This window comes from Nicotiana sylvestris, chromosome 6 (assembly GCF_000393655.2).
Source record: "Nicotiana sylvestris chromosome 6, ASM39365v2, whole genome shotgun sequence".
NCBI classification, from domain to species: domain Eukaryota; kingdom Viridiplantae; phylum Streptophyta; class Magnoliopsida; order Solanales; family Solanaceae; genus Nicotiana; species Nicotiana sylvestris.
In genome coordinates this window covers 183502282-183520024 of record NC_091062.1, presented here as the reverse complement: position 1 = coordinate 183520024, position 17743 = coordinate 183502282, and the positions used below count along the sequence as shown (strand labels likewise).

At 38.6% G+C, this 17743-nt stretch overlaps 1 protein-coding gene across 1 annotated transcript; it reads left to right on the top strand.

The window, feature by feature from the left end:
• Positions 1-12860: 12860 nt before the first annotated feature.
• LOC104237448 (protein FANTASTIC FOUR 2-like) lies at positions 12861-13703 on the top strand. The gene has a single exon (XM_009791603.2). The coding sequence runs from the start codon at positions 12861-12863 to the stop codon at positions 13701-13703; it is 843 nt and encodes a 280-aa protein (XP_009789905.2).
• Positions 13704-17743: the final 4040 nt, after the last annotated feature.

The window sequence follows — 17743 nt, the reverse complement described above, 5'->3', positions numbered from 1 at the left end:
AACGGAGTTCAGGTGAACACCCTTCCGCCCCTAAATCCGCCCCTGCGGGAACGTATGCTGCCTAGAGTACTAGGTACAGTGTACTGGACAAAAGGTTAAGAAAAAAATAAGAAACAAACACTGAATAAAGAGTTGCCTACTTCTTAATGTTAATACTGCATATTAATGAGCCAACCAGATAACGCATTACTGGGATCCAACCCTGAAAAATCTTAAACACAATCATAGTGCAAAGTGTTGGTTCTCCACGAGCTGTCCTTGCAATTCTATGTCTTAAAAGACTGACATAGAAAACCAATACGATGTTGATTTGGTTTCTCTAATGTCCCAACAGGGCACAGACTGTTATTTTGGCATATTTCAAATATTTTGAAGTTTTAACTATTGTGACTTATAGTAATGCTTTTTATGTAGTTTTAAATATGCAATTTTATTTCAAGAAATTAAAAAATCTATATCCAAATTTATATTGAAAATTAGTTGATTTGACTTTTATACTCCGAAAAAAGTTCACAAAAATTGAAATGGAAATAGTATATGCTAAGAGGTCATAATGTATTCAATTGGTTTAAAAGACGTTTGACAACATTATGAAGTACTTGAGAAAAAGTGATTTGTTGATTCTTCAATCTAGTTTATGCAATGGTAAGAAGAAGCGTGAACAAAATATTTCTAATGAAGTACAAGAAAGGAGGAGAAATTGAAGAGAAAAAAAAGATTCATAAAAATTGTGGTTTGATTTTCTAGTTTGATAGGATATGAGAGGCAAAGATAATTTTGGATGATTTATTATCATAGCCCTAATACTTAAGTCTTCTAATGTGTGTGCTAAGATATTGTATACGGTCAAAATCGTATACCCGACTTAAAGGCTCGAGGGCCCGTCCTGAGCCCGAGTCCGGGTAAGATCAAGTTCGAGCTCGAAGGACCAGGCCCGAGTTCAAAGGCGAAGCGCGATGCATATCGAGGTCGAGTATGTTCGACTCCAAAATAGTACCGTTGTGGATTTGTACTAGAACGAGTTAGATTCCTGCCACGTCCCCAAAGCCATGGCGCAAATTACGGAATATGATTGTACTATTCCGTACTAGGCGATTAGACAGCTGTACCAAGAATATTTCTTACTGTAAATGGAAATATTCCTTATTTAGGGCTCCCCTATTATATAAAGGAGACCTCAATCATTTGTAAGACATCTTATCATCACTGAGAAAAGAATATACGCTTTGCCTTTTTGCCTACTGTCATCATCATTGTCCTTTAGCTCCATTGTTCTTGCTTTATTTTTATTACTTAATTGTTCTTACTGCCCTAAGCTACCTCGAGGTTACTAAGCTCGAGGTCACTGCTGCTAAGTAACATTGGTTTGATTCACTTCTATCTTTCATTTCTACTTCATATTATTTGATTATTAATTGGTATTGAACTAAATCACATATCTTTAAAACCACTAATCAAATTTAATTATTACTCGTATTTTCAAGGTAATCAGTTTGGCGCCACCGTGAGACTAAAAATAATAGTGATTATTTCTTTACTGATTCTCGTTACACACATTGTTTTTACACTTTTTCTTGTCAAGATTTGTTGATTTTCAGGCTGAAACATGTCTAGCTCACAAAACACACCCATTCACGACAACGAAGGTCTTGGAGGAAACAACAATGCAGGAGTCGGTGTACCACCAATAAACCCAGGGGAAGTGACAAATGTGGAACCTGTTGATGTTAGTATGCAAATTGCTTTGAATGCAAATCTAGGCGCGGACCCCGAAGCAGATATACGCAGGGAAGCCCGACCCATTGGCCAAAGAACACAGGGAATGGAAGAAAGGGGAGTCTAGAGAAAAGAAAATTGAACAAAATGATAAGAAGGTGAAAACTTATAACTCAGGGTAGATCAGATACCGAGGGCACCACCAGTTTTTAAAGGTCTAGATGCCAAAAAGTTTGTACAGAAACCATTCTCCCCGAGCACGGCTCCGATGCCCATTCCCAAGAAGTTTCACATGCCCGATATACCCAAATATAACGGGACAATCGACGAGCATATAACTCCGTACACTTGCGGGATTAAAGGAAATGACTTAAATGACGATGAAATCGAGTCAGTTTTGTTGAAATATTTTGGGGAAACACTATCAAAGGGAGCCATGATTTGGTATCACAACTTGGATCCTAACTCCATTGATTCGTTTGCTATGCTAGCACATGCCTTTGTGAAAGCACACGCTGGGGCCATAAAGGTGGCCACGAGAAAATCGAACGTCTTCAAGATAAAGCAAAGGAACGACGAGATGCTATGGGAGTTCGTATCCCAGGTTCAGATGGAAAGAATGGAGCTACCTCCGGTCTCCGATGACTAGGAAGTACATGCCTTTATGCATGGTCTGAATAAAAGGAGCTCGATCATGTCTCGATAGTTGAAGCAGAACTTGATCGAATATCTAGCTATGACATGGTCAGATGTACACAATCGTTACCAGTCAAAGATCAGGGTCAAGGACGACCAGTTGGGAGACCCCTCGGGTTCAGTTCATCCTAACAGATTCACAGCCAAGCCCCCGAGGGACACAGACTAGGAATCAAGGTTCAACAAAGAATGGTACCAACCATATGCTGAACGAAGAAACAATGGCCCGAGCCGTAACCTTCCTCGGAATGATCGGAGAAATGATCGAGGTCAAAGTTCTCAGGGACTCATGAGTAAGAACGGGTTCGATAAACATACCGACCCCATAGAGTCCCCCCGATTATCAAAATACAATTTTAGCATAGATGCGTCGGGGATTGTCTAAGCTATTGGGAGAATCAAAGACACCAAGTGGCCCAAGCTAATACAGATCGATCCTTCTCAAACGAACCCGAATTTGATGTGCAAATATCGTGGCACATATGGTCATCAAACTGAAGATTGCAGAAAACTGAGGGAAGAAGTGACGGGGTCCACCTTCGAGAATTCCTAAGTGATCAGGCTAAGAATCACCTCCGAGAAAGAGATGCAAAGAAAAATGAGCAAGAAGAACCACAACACGTAATCCACATGATCATTGGCGGAGTCGATGTCCCTCAATGACCTGTATTCAAATGCACCAAGGTGTCAATTACAAGAGAAAGATGGACTTGGAGCTATGTACCCGAGGACGTCTTATTATTTTATGACGGGGAAGCAAAAGGCATATCTTAGCCTCACAACAACGCCCTGGTAATCTCTATCATTTTAAATAAAATTCAAATTAAACGTGTTTTAGTTGATCCAGGTAGCTCAGCAAACATAATTAGATCGAGGGTCATGAAACAACTCGGCCTGCAAGGTCAGATCGTACCTGTGTCCCGGGTCCTGAATGGTTTCAACATGGCAAACGAAATAACAAAGGGAGAAATCACCTTGCAGAAATGAGGGAAAAATTATGTAGCCATTTTAGAGGCCGAATTGGCCCAATATAAAGAGCCTAAGGGCAAACTCAAAGAGCCTAAGGTCCAACTCAAAGAGTTTAAGGGCCAACTAAAAGAGCCTAAGGGTCGATATATAGGAGCCCAAGGGCTAACTTCGAAAGGCTTAAGGGCCAAAAACTTATAGTTCGAGATTCCGCTCTCATTTCAATACGGACTCAAGGCTCACAATACCCGAGCGTACATCGGATCGATTTAAACTTAGCTCAAAGATTATTATATCTATCGATAAAGATCTAAGGGTTTATTATATCCCGAAACCAAACCAATCCTCGGAACAATCGTTCAAACAAAGTTTTCCATAAATAAAGGCAATATAAATCCAGCACAAACCAAAGATGAGATAAAAAGTTCCCCTTGTATTTCCAAAAGATGATTACTGGAGATATTTACACAAGGGAGGCTTACATAGAAACAAAATAAGGAAACCTAAAACTACTTCAGGGTGTCACACCTCCTTTTTACCTTACACCCCCGAAAAGGACTGTAAGGGAGTTTTTCCAATTAAAGTGACATTATTCGAAATGGGATTATTTAATTATTTCAGAGTCGCCACTTGGGATCATTTATGGTGTCCCAAGTCACCGGTTAGAATCCCGAATCGAGGAAAATATTGACTCTATATTACAGTCCGCAAGCCAGAAATCCAGGTAAGGAATTCTGTTAACCCGGAAGAAGGTATTAGGTATTCCCGAGTTCAGTGGTTCTAGCACGGTTGCTCTACTGTTATGTTCGGCTTAATTATCTGATTTAGACCAATTTGAACCTACGTGCAATTTTAACTTTAACCGCTTTTTAATTAAGAAAATTATCTTGAAACGGGTTATGCGCACATATACCCATTTATTTGGCGCGTCAAAAATCATGTCACGCGTACGTGTCCACGATTAATAACACTTTGTTAATGTTGAGAAAATTGGGCCAAAATTGCGCATTCTCCAATTTTGCTTTTAGAATCGTAATTATGTCATGCGAACACGTACACAACCACGATAGTATTTTATTAAAATTAAGATTGTTTCGCCCGATGTTGCACGAACGCATACGTTGATCTTAATTTTGGAACCCGTAATCATGCCATCGCCGGGTGATGGGCAAGGCTTTGGGCCGTTCGATCAAGGCTTTGGGCCGTTCTCAGATGAACGGGTGATGTGCAAACGACATCGTTTGGTTCTGGTAAGGGCGGACCGGGTTGGGATGGGTCAGGGCTGGTTTTTTGGCTGTGTTTGGCTGGGTTTTGGTTTTGGGCTTCTTAAATTAACTTGAATTTGGCCCAATTCTGATTTAATTCTCTTCCTTTTCTTTTCTTCCCTTTTTTTTCTCAAAAATTAAAACCAAAATCCTAAATTAAATTATAAAAACACCAAATTAACTTAAAAATACTAATTAACTCCAACTAATAATTATCACAAATAATTAAATGCTAAATTAAAAGAAAAATCACACAATTTGACTAAAATTACAAAAATATGTTATTATTTTTTTGAATTTTCATTTTTGTAAAACACCTAATTATTAATTAATTCCAAAAAATATAAAAATCAAATCTTAAATGCAAACGTTATATTTTTGTATTTTTAATGCATTAATAAAATTAAACATGCACACAAATATATGCAAACAATCAGGGAAATCACACAATAATTCCTAAAACATAACACATAATTAAAGAAAAGACCTAATTTTGGGAATTCTCTTGGAGTAATCCGTATGAGGCAAAAATCATGTGCTCACACAGGGTCGTATCTTCGGCAACTACAGGAGTTGCATCTTCGAGAACCTCACCCTCGAGGACTTCATCTTCGTCTCTTCCACTCTCGGAGACACTGGATGAATCATTCTCATCAAAAAGCAGAGCGGCAACCTCTTCTTCCAAAATCTTCACCTTTTCAATATCGGCTGAGAGATCGAAGCCGCGATCATGTACCTCCTCGAGGGTTACCCTTAGGGATTGTCTCCTAGCATGGTCAAGTGCACTTGATAGCTTTAATTCTACCACAGCAGATATTTCTTTTGACCGAGCATTAGCTGTTTCAGCATCGGCTCGGTACGAAGACCCAATGGCCTTAGCGTCATATTTGGCCTTAGCTAGCTCAGCATCGGATCTAGCTTTAAGCCACTCAATTTCGCGACCTCGAGCTAGGCTCTCCTCCTTCATACTTTGAAGCTGGTGTTCGAGTGAAGCCAGCTGCTCTCGAAGAGTTTCTTTCTCAGAGGCAAGATTGTCGATGCCTTGCCTCCACCCCAAGGTCTCTGCCTCCTTCATCTTAAGCTCCTCCGGAAGCTGCAACACCAATTCGCCCTTCTGATAGGACTGAAAAATTAAAAATATTAGTCTTCAAAACCAACAAGTACATAACAGACCCTCAAAGACTATATTACCTCATCAATAAACTTGGCCCGTTCTTGGCAAGCTTTCGACAATTCCACTCGTAGATCGCTGATCGCCCCCTCTTTCTTGACATAGAGGATTTTAAGGTTGTCCCTCTCTTCCTAGACTTTCTTAAGCTCGGCTTCACATCGGGCAAGCTCAGTTCGAGATTTGGCAAATGCTCATCGGTGAAGCCATACGGTTTTTCACAAGGAAAAGAGGTCAGAATCAGAAAGATGAAGATTAAACTTGAAATAATGAAAGATAAAACTTACTTGTTTGAGGAACTTCTCAAATTCCTCAAGAATAAATGAGGAATCAGGATCAGAACCCTCTTTGATTTCCGCTAGACACTCCCAAAAAATATTGTTCTCTTCATGAGTCACTGCCACATCAGGAGTCTCCATATCCCGGGCATCTCAGAGTTACCCTTCAGAAAACACCGGACCCTACAACGAGTCATCTATGTTGATTATCCCAAGTGACTTACTTGGTGTGTTATCCTACCTTTGAAAAGCCTCGGATTTAGGCTCTTTGAGCTTGCTCACCAAATGTCCCCCGGGACAAGGAGCACCTTTTTTGCCTGATGGCTCGGGGACTTTGCTCGAGCTCCCTTCTGAAATTTCTTCAGTACGAGATTGAATCGCCTCGCTGTCGGTTCATCATTCTTCGAAGCGTCAGGGCTTCCCCTTTCCCGAGATACCAGGAGGCAGTCATTATCCTCTTCCTCTTCCTCCTGATCCCAAAGGCGTTAAGCCATTTTCGGAGATAGGGCCATGGTGTCAACCTTGGGCTTTCGAGATTTGCCCTTCTTTCGCCTCGGGGTATTTGTAGACGACCCCCTCTTTCTCTTCTTTTCTTTGGGAGGCTTTAAGATCTCTTCTTCACCAGGCTGGGGCGGCCGCATTTCGACAGCTTCCCCGAGACCTTCATAAAAGATGAAGTAAGTATTGTATTAAGAAACACAAGTAAGCAAACAAGAAAACTCACTGTGGTTTTTTGCCTCCCATTGGCCCTTGGCTAAATCGCGCTAGCAACGCTTTGCATATGAAGAAGTAGAGGCCAGTTGGTGAACCTGACCCTCGAGGTCCTGGACCGCTGCAGGAAACCAAGCGATAGCTGCACCATCAAAAAAGGATTATATTGATAAAAAGTCAAAACCAAGAAAGGAAAAAGGGAAGCAAGGTGTGAAGTTATTTACGTTTCATATTTCATTCCTCGGGGAATGGCATCCTCTAAGCAGGAATCAGGTCCGAGGTCCTGACTCGGATAAAATGGCTCATCCACCTTTGGTCTTTATCCTCATTGATGCTGGAGAAAAGAGATTTCAGGGATCGGCATTGTAGTTTTATCAAACCACCTCGGTACAGTCGAGGTTTGTACAGCCTGATTAGGTGGTCGAGGGTGAAAGGTATCCCCTCGACCTGACTCGAGAAAAATCTGATCAGGTGAACAATCCGCCAAAATAAAGGGTAGATCTGGCCAAACATCATTTGGTATCATTGGCAGAAGTCGAGAATAACTGGGTCTATGGGACCTAGAGCTGGATTTGCTGGGCCCAGCGTGAATGGGTAGGTGTACACACTTAAGTACCCCGCATTATGGGTAGTGATGTCCTTTTCCGAGGAAGGAATCACTACGTCTTTGTCACCCCAGTTGCAATCCTTCTTTACTTGCACGAGATCGTCCTTGGTTATCAAACAAACATATCGAGACATGGGCTCGCATCAGCCTGGAGTCAATACAGGTTTCTCGATCTTGAAATTAGACGTTATTTTGCATGGCGGGGGAATGCACTTCTCAATATGAAGGGGCACTACTGGTTTGCCCTTGGTCGATCAAGAAGATGGAGAAGAATTTTCCTTTTGGGGAACCGATTTAGAAGTCTTGGCCATTATAATATGGAAATTCAAGAAAATGGAGAATGTTGATAGTGAAGAAAATGATGAATTCAGAGAAAGTAAAAGAGCTAATGAGACTTTGGAAATTATATGAGAATAAAGTTTGCAAGAGTGTGAAGTTTATCAATTTATAAAGGTCATTTAAGCGTGCTGAGGAAGTTGAAAAGCCGACCGTCAGTCACCTCCAATTTATAACTTTGGAAATCGCACGAAAAACAACCTTTCAGTCACTTCAGCCGCTGACATCACGAGATTGACATCAGGATCAATGCGTCAAAGATTAATTCATTTGTTATCGATCTATTTTCGAGTTCGAGCAAAGTATTCACTCGACTGCTAAGCCCAAGGGCTACCCGAGTTCGAGAAAATTCTCACTCGGGGAATATAAAAAAGCCTAAAGGCTAACTCTATCTCAAGTTCGATCAAGTGCTTGCTCGACTACTAAGCCCAAGGGCTATCCGAGTCTGGGAAAATTCTCACTCGATGATTATCTACGAAGCCTAAAGGTAAACTTTATTTCAAAGTCGAGACCTTGCTCTCACTCAACTCGGATTCAAGAGTCCCGATTTCCCGAGCTCGCAATAAATCAATTTAAGCTTAGCTCGAGGATTAGCAAGAATCTTAAGAGGTATTATATTGATCGATTAAAAACTTAAGGGTTTATTATGTCCTGAATCTGGTATTTGGACTAGTCGCTAAAGTCATACAATCAGATTTTCCACAAGTAAAGACGGAATGAAATTCAACACGAGCCAACAGGGAGACAAAGGATCCTTTTATATTTACAAGAGATGGTTGCAAAATATAACTACAACATCCGCTAAGGGTACTTACACAAGAACAAAGAAGCAAAGAACAAAATCCAAGAGCCTAATATACTTTTAAGACCACGTCCTCGAGAGCGTCATCTTCGGGAACCTCCTTCCCGGGGACCCCATTTTGATCTTTGGAAACGTTTGTGTGCCCAAAGAGATTTAGCGCAGAAAGCCCTTGATAAATGTAACTATGTCTCCAGCAGCGAGGGTTGAGCATTCTGTTGAAATTTTGAGCCATAATCCGTTAAAAAAAGAGCAGCAAAAGAAAACGACCACAAGATGTAGCCTCACCTTCTATCACAAGAAAACCCAAAAAAGGTCATGAAATGCACGAGCAACGATCCAAGAATGTTCTTCCTTGGTACATTGTTCTGGTGTGGGATGCAAAAGTTAGTATATGATAGTGCAACCTCATTCCATGGAAAGCAAAAGGAATGAAGTGCCACACCAGGTTGAAGTTAAGAGAGATGAGCAGCAGTGTAAAGTTCGCGTATTTTCTGGTGCGAGAAGGATTCGACGCCCTTCTCTCATTGTCTCAAATCGAATATTTGAAAAGGGGAGTCATGGCATAACTGGTAAAGTTGCTGTCATGTGACCTTGTGATCGTAGGGTCGAACCATGGAAATAGCTGATTAAAGAAGGAAGCAAAGAAGGGAAAAGATCAAAAGTAGGTGAAGATGAAAAAAGTACAGTTCTTTGCTTAAAAGAGCAACCTCCTATTTATAGAAAGTTGGCGACAAATTCACGGCGCAAGTGGCCGACCAATGCTGGAGCACATTTAATATTTTGGGGAAGCGTGTTGACATGACATTTCCGATCACTTCAAGAGCCTACGTCAAGGTCATGACGTCATTATAAGAGGTTCGAGAAAATCGAGGTTCGAATCATTTCTTATCATCTTACTCCAAGAAACGCGGGGACTACCTATATACAGTCAAAATCATATGCCCCCGACTTAAAGGCTCGAGGGGATGTCCTGAGCCCGAGTCCGGGTAAGATCAAGTTCGAGCTCGAAGGACCAGGCCTGAGTTCAAAGGCGAAGTGCGATGCATACCGAGGTCGAGTATGTTCGACCCCGAAATAGTACCGTTGTGGATTTGTACTAGAACGAGTTAGATTCCTACCACGTCCCCAAAGGCATGACGCAAATCTCGGAATGTGATTTTATTATTCCGTACTAGGCGGTTAGACAACTATACCAAGAATATTCCTTACTGTAAATGGAAATATTCCTTATTTAGGGCTCCCCTATTATATAAAGGGGACCCCAATCATTTGTAAGACATCTTATCATCACTGAGAAAAGAATATACGCTTTGCTTTTTTGCCTACTGATCATCAGCATTGCCCTTTAGCTCCATTGTTCTTGCTTTATTTTTATTACTTAATTGTTCTTACTGCCCTAATCTACCCCGAGGTCACGGCTACTAAGTAACATTGGTTTGATTCATTTCTACCTTTCATTTCTACTTCGTATTTCTTGATTATTAATTGGTATTGGACTAAATCACATATCTTTAAAACCACTAATCAAATTTAATTGTTACTCGTATTTTCGAGGTAAACAAATATCATAATGGGCGTGGTGCACGAGTATTGGAAACAGACTATACAAGTGCACAAATGGTTTTTCTCAGGAATGCTATTTAGCGATTAGCCAACACTTATTTTGTCCTAAATTTTTAACTTCAAGACAATTCAGGATATTTTTACTCTGAAAAACTGAAATTCAGGACGCACTGGCTAATTTCTAAATAACAACTCTTTAAACTGGCTATCTGATGTCATTTCCACCGCTTACTTCGAGAAACTGGTAAAAATTATACGGGGCGACCAAACCATTTAACCTATACCCATTTTTTAAAAACTTTTAAATTGTACCCACCTTTTAAATAACTTCAGCCCCCTTTCTCCTCCTCCTCCTTCATTTTTTTTTCTTCTTCTTCTTTCTTTTGCTGTTGTTGGTGCTGCACTAGAATGTGTGGTGGTAACATTCGCTTGCTTGTTCATGTCGAGAATCAATAGCAGTGTGAACTTTTGCATCACAGAAAGGCATGTGTCATTGAAGGTTGGGACTTTAATAGTATTTTTATATAAAAATAAATTCTGAAAAGCAATCCATGTATAACAATTTGCTTGTGCCAAAGGATATAGCAGACATATGTTTCCAAATGTCGATCTGTCGAAGAGAATTCTTTGAAAGAATAGTTGTTTGTCTCTCAGAATACACACATTAAGAAGAAGAAAAACAAACACACAAACACTAGAAAGAAAAGAGAACTAAATAATTTCAGCTCTAGAGCTGAAGTTCGACAGTTACAAAACAAAAACTTCAGCTCTAGAGCAGAAGTTCGCCAGTGACAAAAACAAAAACTTCATCTCTAGAGCATAAGTTTGCCAGTTACAAAACAAAAACTTCGCCAGTTACAAAAACAAAAACTTCAGCTCTATGTTACAAAACAAAAACTTCAGCTCTAGAGCTGAACTTCAGGCCCGGCTACTAGAATGCCGAAGTTTTGCGTGATTGTCTTTGCTACTTCAGCCCTGTATGTTGAAGTTATGTGAAAAAATGGGTACGTTTGCAATTTTTTTTACAAAGCGGACATAAGTTAAAACGTGACACAAAAAGCGGGTATAGATGCAAATGCCCGAGAAACTGGTTCATGATTCTTGAATTTGTTTCTACTCATTGGAAGAAAAAATTTGTGCTAGTTAAATTTAATTGTCCAAAATTATCTATGAAAAGTTTTAAATTTTTTACAACAGAATGAAAAACTTCGAACATGTAAAGTTGATGAATTATTAATAGACGCAATGTTTAGGAAGTAAAGAATCTTGGTTTGCATTCTCCTCATGTAGTGGCAGAATAAAGAAAATTCATCCTCTTTCGGAGTAATTCTTAAAATGGCCAATCAGATTTTATCTATTGAATAGAGGCTTAATAGCCAATATCTATGTCTTCTACCCAAACTAACAAAAAGAGAAAAAGGAAAAAAAGAGAGGACTAAAAACCAAGAGAAACAATGACCAATGAGCTTCGTCCAATTTCAAATTATTCTAGCATTCCACTTTCTTCGACTTTTTCTTGTTCCTTTCGTCCGTATATTTTGTAGCAAGAGTAAAAGCTAACTAAATAATTCTAGTGGCCTCAAAAGTTCTGTTTCTCCTCTTTGCAATTAGATCACCCTATTTTGCTAAAAAATTAATCATTCATGTTTACATGGAATGGTACCAATTTATCATTGTTAAGTAGACAAATTAAGTTGAGGATGTGTACTATAGTAGTATGATTTAGTGAAAAGTATATACAAAAATATATGTCATATATTCACTAAGTTGAGGTATCCCTTCCTCGCAACTCTGGCCAAGTTTTTTTGTTTTGTTGCCTTCTCATAGTAAAAAGTGTCTATCAGAAATAATTTTTTTATCTGTACAAAATAAGAGTAAGGTTTGCGTAAACACTATTGTCTCCAAACTTCACTTGTTGGATTATACTAGATACGTTGTTGTTTGATGAAGTAGTAAAGAGTATAACAATCCAATTGGAAAATTGTGATCATGAAAGTATTAAATATAGCACAACAACGTAATCACTCTCTCAGTTTCATTCTATATGATTTTATTTTCTTATAATTCTGTTTCAAATAGAATCCACGTTCCCATGCTTAGAAACCATTTACCATTCAATTTCTATTTCATTTTTAATGCCATGCTTTTATAACAACATAAAATTTTTGTTTCTTTCTTAAACTCGTGATCAGTCAAACACTGCCACATATGGGAGAGGTAGTGCTACAACTACGGGTTCGATCGAACCCAGTAATTTTTGTTTAAACTTTATATTTGTATTGAAAAAATCATTAAATATGTAAAAATATTTAATTGCGAACCCAATAATTAAAACGAGCTAGGATTCGGTGACAAGATCAAAACCTGTAACATTAAAATTCTGGCTCCGCCTTTGCCCGAATTAGTTAGAACATGAGTTTTAAACCACTTGACTGTAGCTGACCAATTCTCAAGCTGGTTACTTTTTTGTTCCTATAAATTCAAACTTGCTCATTCACTTCTCTTTCATTCAGTGCCTCTTCCTTTATTACCTAGTCTTTACCTCCACACTTAAAACTTAGTTGAGCAAATCCTTTTATTTTTTCCCTATTATTGTTCAGTCAGCCAAGGTCGTTTAACATTTAATACTTCGTAAAATCTTTATCGTCATTCTAAACGTACGGATTCATAAAAACCCAGAAAAATTCACACGAGCGAATCCCCTGTTCTTCCTCTGTTTTCTTCTTCTGTTATAGTAATTGTTGAAAACAACATGGCCTCAGCTTCCATTCTATGTCAAGGGATGCAATCTTGCATGGAAGCACAACTACCTGAAAAGCATGTCCTAATAAACAAACTTTCTCCTCCAACGTTAATCTTTTCCCAGTCTAAGTTTAATATGTTTTCCCAAGAAGCAGAAGCAAAAAGAGGAGTAGAACCGAATGAAGAGATTTGTGTTCGTTCCAATGACTTGCAAAACCAGCATGGCAATGATAACAAGGGTGGATGGAGTTTCTTAGAGGCTTTGGATAGTGCAAAAAAAGATAATGCAGAAAATGAAGTCTATATTCACCCTTTAATGAAACGCTCTTCTTCCAGTACCCTTAGCCCCAAAAGCTTGGAGATGTGCACAGAGAACTTAGGAAGCGAAACGGGTAGTGACATTAGCGAAAGTATCGAGGAAAACTCTTGTTTCCTGTCAGAAAGAGAGAACTCTCATGATGTTGGACGATCAAAACGTCGAGAAATTATTAAAAAACATTACCGGATATCTAGTTTTCCTCCTCCTCTAACTTCACTAAATGTTGTTCAAGTCAGGTCTCAACGCGAAGGCGGTCGCTTAATTTTGAAAGCCACAACATGCAAATCTTGCTTCCAAACAGAACGTGCTGATGGCAGACTTAGACTTTCTTTGTTGAATGATGGTATTAACACTCATATTCCTGATAGTTATGAGCAAGCTGAAACTCAAACTGAAGCGCAAGTCAATGAACATGAAAATGTAGGAAGTGAAAAAGGGGTAGGAGAGTACGTAAGACCAAGAAAATGCAAGGAAAGTGGGAGTAGGATCAAAGGGATTCCAAGCTGGGAGCCATTTTGGGTTGCCATTTCCTAAATCCTACTAATAAGCTTTGTCTTCCCCATTATTGTTGCTACTAGTCTATTTAAGCTTTTTATTTTGTTTTCCTGTCGTGATTTTCTTATGGTTGTCCGTATGGCAGTTTAATTTGGACCATCTCGAACGCCAATCAAGGTTATTTGATACTAGTATATTGTCCGATCCGTTTGTGGTTGCGCAACTTAATATGCATTAACTTTGGCCCGAATGTCCAAGCTGTTTAGGTATTAGTAAGATTTAACTTTTTATATAGTGATCGTGCAAAGAATATTACATTAGAGTAGGTAACCTATCTCATATTCCAAGTCATTAGACGCCGTGTCACAATTTGAAAAAATGTGCAAATGAATAAATCACTATAACAAGAAGTGGTATCATTTTCTATATATATCCTCAATATTTTCATTTTTCTTATTAGTGAAAAAGTTCGATCAAGGTGCATGTCCCTGCCATTTATACTGTTGATAAGTGGTCCTTGTAATTTTCAGTTAAGCAACTTGATAGTATAAAAATTACTATAAATGTATAAAAGTTGAACTTTAGCTGCAAGTACAGCTCGACACATGACTTTTAGGACGATAACAATATCACATGATACTAAGTACTCAAATTCCATTCGTCATGATAACATGCATGGGAATGTGAATGGGCCTTTATAAAATCATGTTATTTGAAAGTTAGTTACATGTAACTTTATATAGCATAAAAACATGGTGAATGATTAGTTACAGCAGACAAAATTACATTGATAGAGCAAAATTTCTTCACACTATCCATATATAAAAGTTACACTCCATTTACTTGGACGGTTGGACCAACTTGGCCTCCATATGTAGCAGAGGTATTAAAATTAAAGAAATAAATATTTGAAGAAGACAATGGGATTCAACTCATAGTATATATACATGACAAAATATTTTTTACCCATAATTTTTTGACGAAGGAATGTCGATTGAAGCTAGGTGGTTATATATGTCTATCTTCCGACGAAGGGGTGTCTAACTTTTACTCAGATAAGCATATGTTTACGTCTTCGAGGAAGACAGAAAATTGCAAACAATCAATACAATCTGCTGACCTTCGCAAATTTTATCAGACCAAATAGAGTATCAAAATGAATATTTTATACTTTGAGGTTTCTTTATGACAATAAAGGAAAGCTCTTAATGGAATTGGTTAATGAGAAAGGGGAAATGCCTAACTGGTGATTTCACTTAACCATTTGCCAAACTATCAAAATCTTGTAAGTATTTCAGCATTTATGCCTAATTTTCTACTTTCAAGCATATTGTTGATTTTGTTCCTTGTTCAAAATTAGACATGGTTTCAGCATATATATAATGGGTTAACCTCTCCTGAACAAAAATCTTAGTAAGAAGTGAGGAATTATTTAAAGATTAAGTTCGTTGCACTAGGCATTCCCATCATCTTCCTTTCGAAATCACATTCTTTTTCACAAAGTTAAGATTTGTACTAATTGATAGGATTATGACATTTGTATCAAATATATACCATGAATCCATTGTTACACTGCATCTTCTTTCTCAACTTTGGTTTTTCTTGTGTTAGGAGCAATGCATCTAAAACCAATTGGAATATATGACTTGAATTGTGACTGTCATTAGTCACTTCCTTTCATTGATATACTTATTCTAGTTAAGCATTCTGCTTTGGATGTCCCCTGAGATTTTTGATTTTCAGCGTCACTTCAGTTTAGGTCGAGAGAAACAAGATCAGCACACAATTTATCAAGAGAAATTTGTTGTTAATTGGGCATGCAAATAGGACCCTCTAATCATTGTTGTGGGACTGATTGTCTCACCGGTCCCCTCGCTTGGTGGTAGCAGTGTCGTAGCCAGAAATTTCATTTAGGGTGTTCAAACTTAAAATAAGTAAAAAAAAATTCCAATAAAGGGTGTTCAATATGTGTTATATACCATTAAAATCAAATATTTTACTCATATATGCAGTATAATTTTTCGATAAAGGGTGGTCAGTTGACCAGCCTTAGGGTCATGTACCTTCGCCCTTGGGTGGTAGTGTCATCCGACATCGTTTCACAAAAAAATTCAAATAATTACATCAACAAATATTAGTACTATATTCTAATCCAAATAAGTTGGGGTCGGCTATGTTAATTCTCTCTAACCAACTTTGTCCATTTAATATTTTTCTATAAAACCTTGTGTATATAAAGTAAGATACGAAGTAAAACCTTGGAATCCCTTGGACCCAAACTCGTGTACAAACCAAATTATAACAAATAGTTTTAAGATATTTAAGCAATATTCGGTATTATCATCTAACAATTACATTTGAAGATATTTAAGCAATATCAATCATGGAGGACACCAAAGAATTATCATGCGCAAATTATGTCGAGGTCGTACGGCCCAGTCCAATATATTAAAATATGCACTGCTGGGGGGTCGAACGGCGCGAACCATAAATGCATCTATTTACTACCGAGACGCTCGGCCTGATCCACAAATAATAATTATTTTTAAGAAAATACAAATTTCTCATTTATAATCAAGTATCTCATACAAATCTTCAAGTAAGTGGATATAACCTTCTGTAATTCTTTTATCAATTTATAACATGACTTAAGTGATTATATTAGCAAGTAAGGACGCAAACATTTTCAAATATGGCATGATATGGGTCCTAAACTACTCGGGCAATAGCATAATAGTAGCTATGTACGGACTCCGTCACCTCGTACGTACGTAGCCCCCACAAATAGGTACAAACATTCATTTAATTCACCTATGGGGTTAATTCCCTCTTACAAGGTTAGAAATGAGACTTACCTCGTCTCAAAGCCTACTTCCCAATTCAAGAATGCGCTCAAACCTCCTAATTCGATGCCAAACGACTCGAAACTAATCAAACATTACATAAACTAATCAATTTATTCTCATAAGTTCATATTTTCACTATTAAAGTGATTATCCAACCCAAATTACAAGATTCCTAAAATTCACCTCCAGACCCACATGCTCGATTCCGAAATTTTTTAAAGAAAGTCGTTACCCATAACTTTAGGAACATAAATATATGATTTTTACTAAATTCCATGACAAATTCCGTGGTTAAATCGCATTTTTATTTAAAAATTAGGTTTTTACCCAAACTCATGATTTTTACTAATTTACATGTTATAATCTACCCATAAACTATGTACTTAACTCACATTGTGTAGAAATTACCTACCTCAAAGTGCTAAGTGAAATCCCCTATCTAAGAGCTCCAAGAATCACCCAATAATGGAAGAAATGAACTAAAATAGCCTACGTCCTGTTTTTTAAAAAGTTTCTGCCTAGGTCTGCCTTCTTCGCAATCGCGGAAGAGGCCTCGCGATCACGAAGGCAAACGGCCCAGGCCCAGGAAATTTACCCATCGCGAACGCGAAGAATGAACATCGGCCACCCGACATGAACGCTGGCCAGGTCACGCGAACGTGAAGGCTAGAGGACTCAGACCTCCGCGAACGCGATCCTGCGCACGCGAACGCGAAGGGAAAAATCTCCCCATCCCACAGTACCCCAAATCCTTCATCGCGAACGTGGGCGTCTGACCGCGTTCGCGAAGAAGGAAACCAGAAGTAGAAATCTGCTGTGTTTCAACTCAACTCCGGGCGGTCTGAAACGCCCCCCGGGACCCCGTCCAACTACTCCAACAAGTCTATAAACATAATACGGACTTGTTCGAACTCTCAAAATGCGTAAAACAACAGTTAAACCAAGAATCACACTCCAAAACCAAATTGAATCAAACTTTGAACTTCAAGTTTCTAAATCACTCCGAACGCGTCGAATCATACTTAGACTACTCAGATTGCCACCAAATTTTTCGCGCAAGTTTTAAATGATATTACGGAACTATTCCCCATCTCGAAATTTCATTTGGACCTCGATATCACCAAAACCTACTCCAAACCAAATTTAAAGAACTTCAAAAACCTTCAAGAACCAACTTTCACTATTAGGCACCGAAACGCTCCTGGGTCACCCAAAACCCGATCCGAACATACG

Bases quoted from the DNA above. Each gene is read 5' to 3' on its own strand.
- LOC104237448 (XM_009791603.2), top strand. From the start codon at position 12,861: ATGGCCTCAGCTTCCATTCTATGTCAAGGGATGCAATCTTGCATGGAA.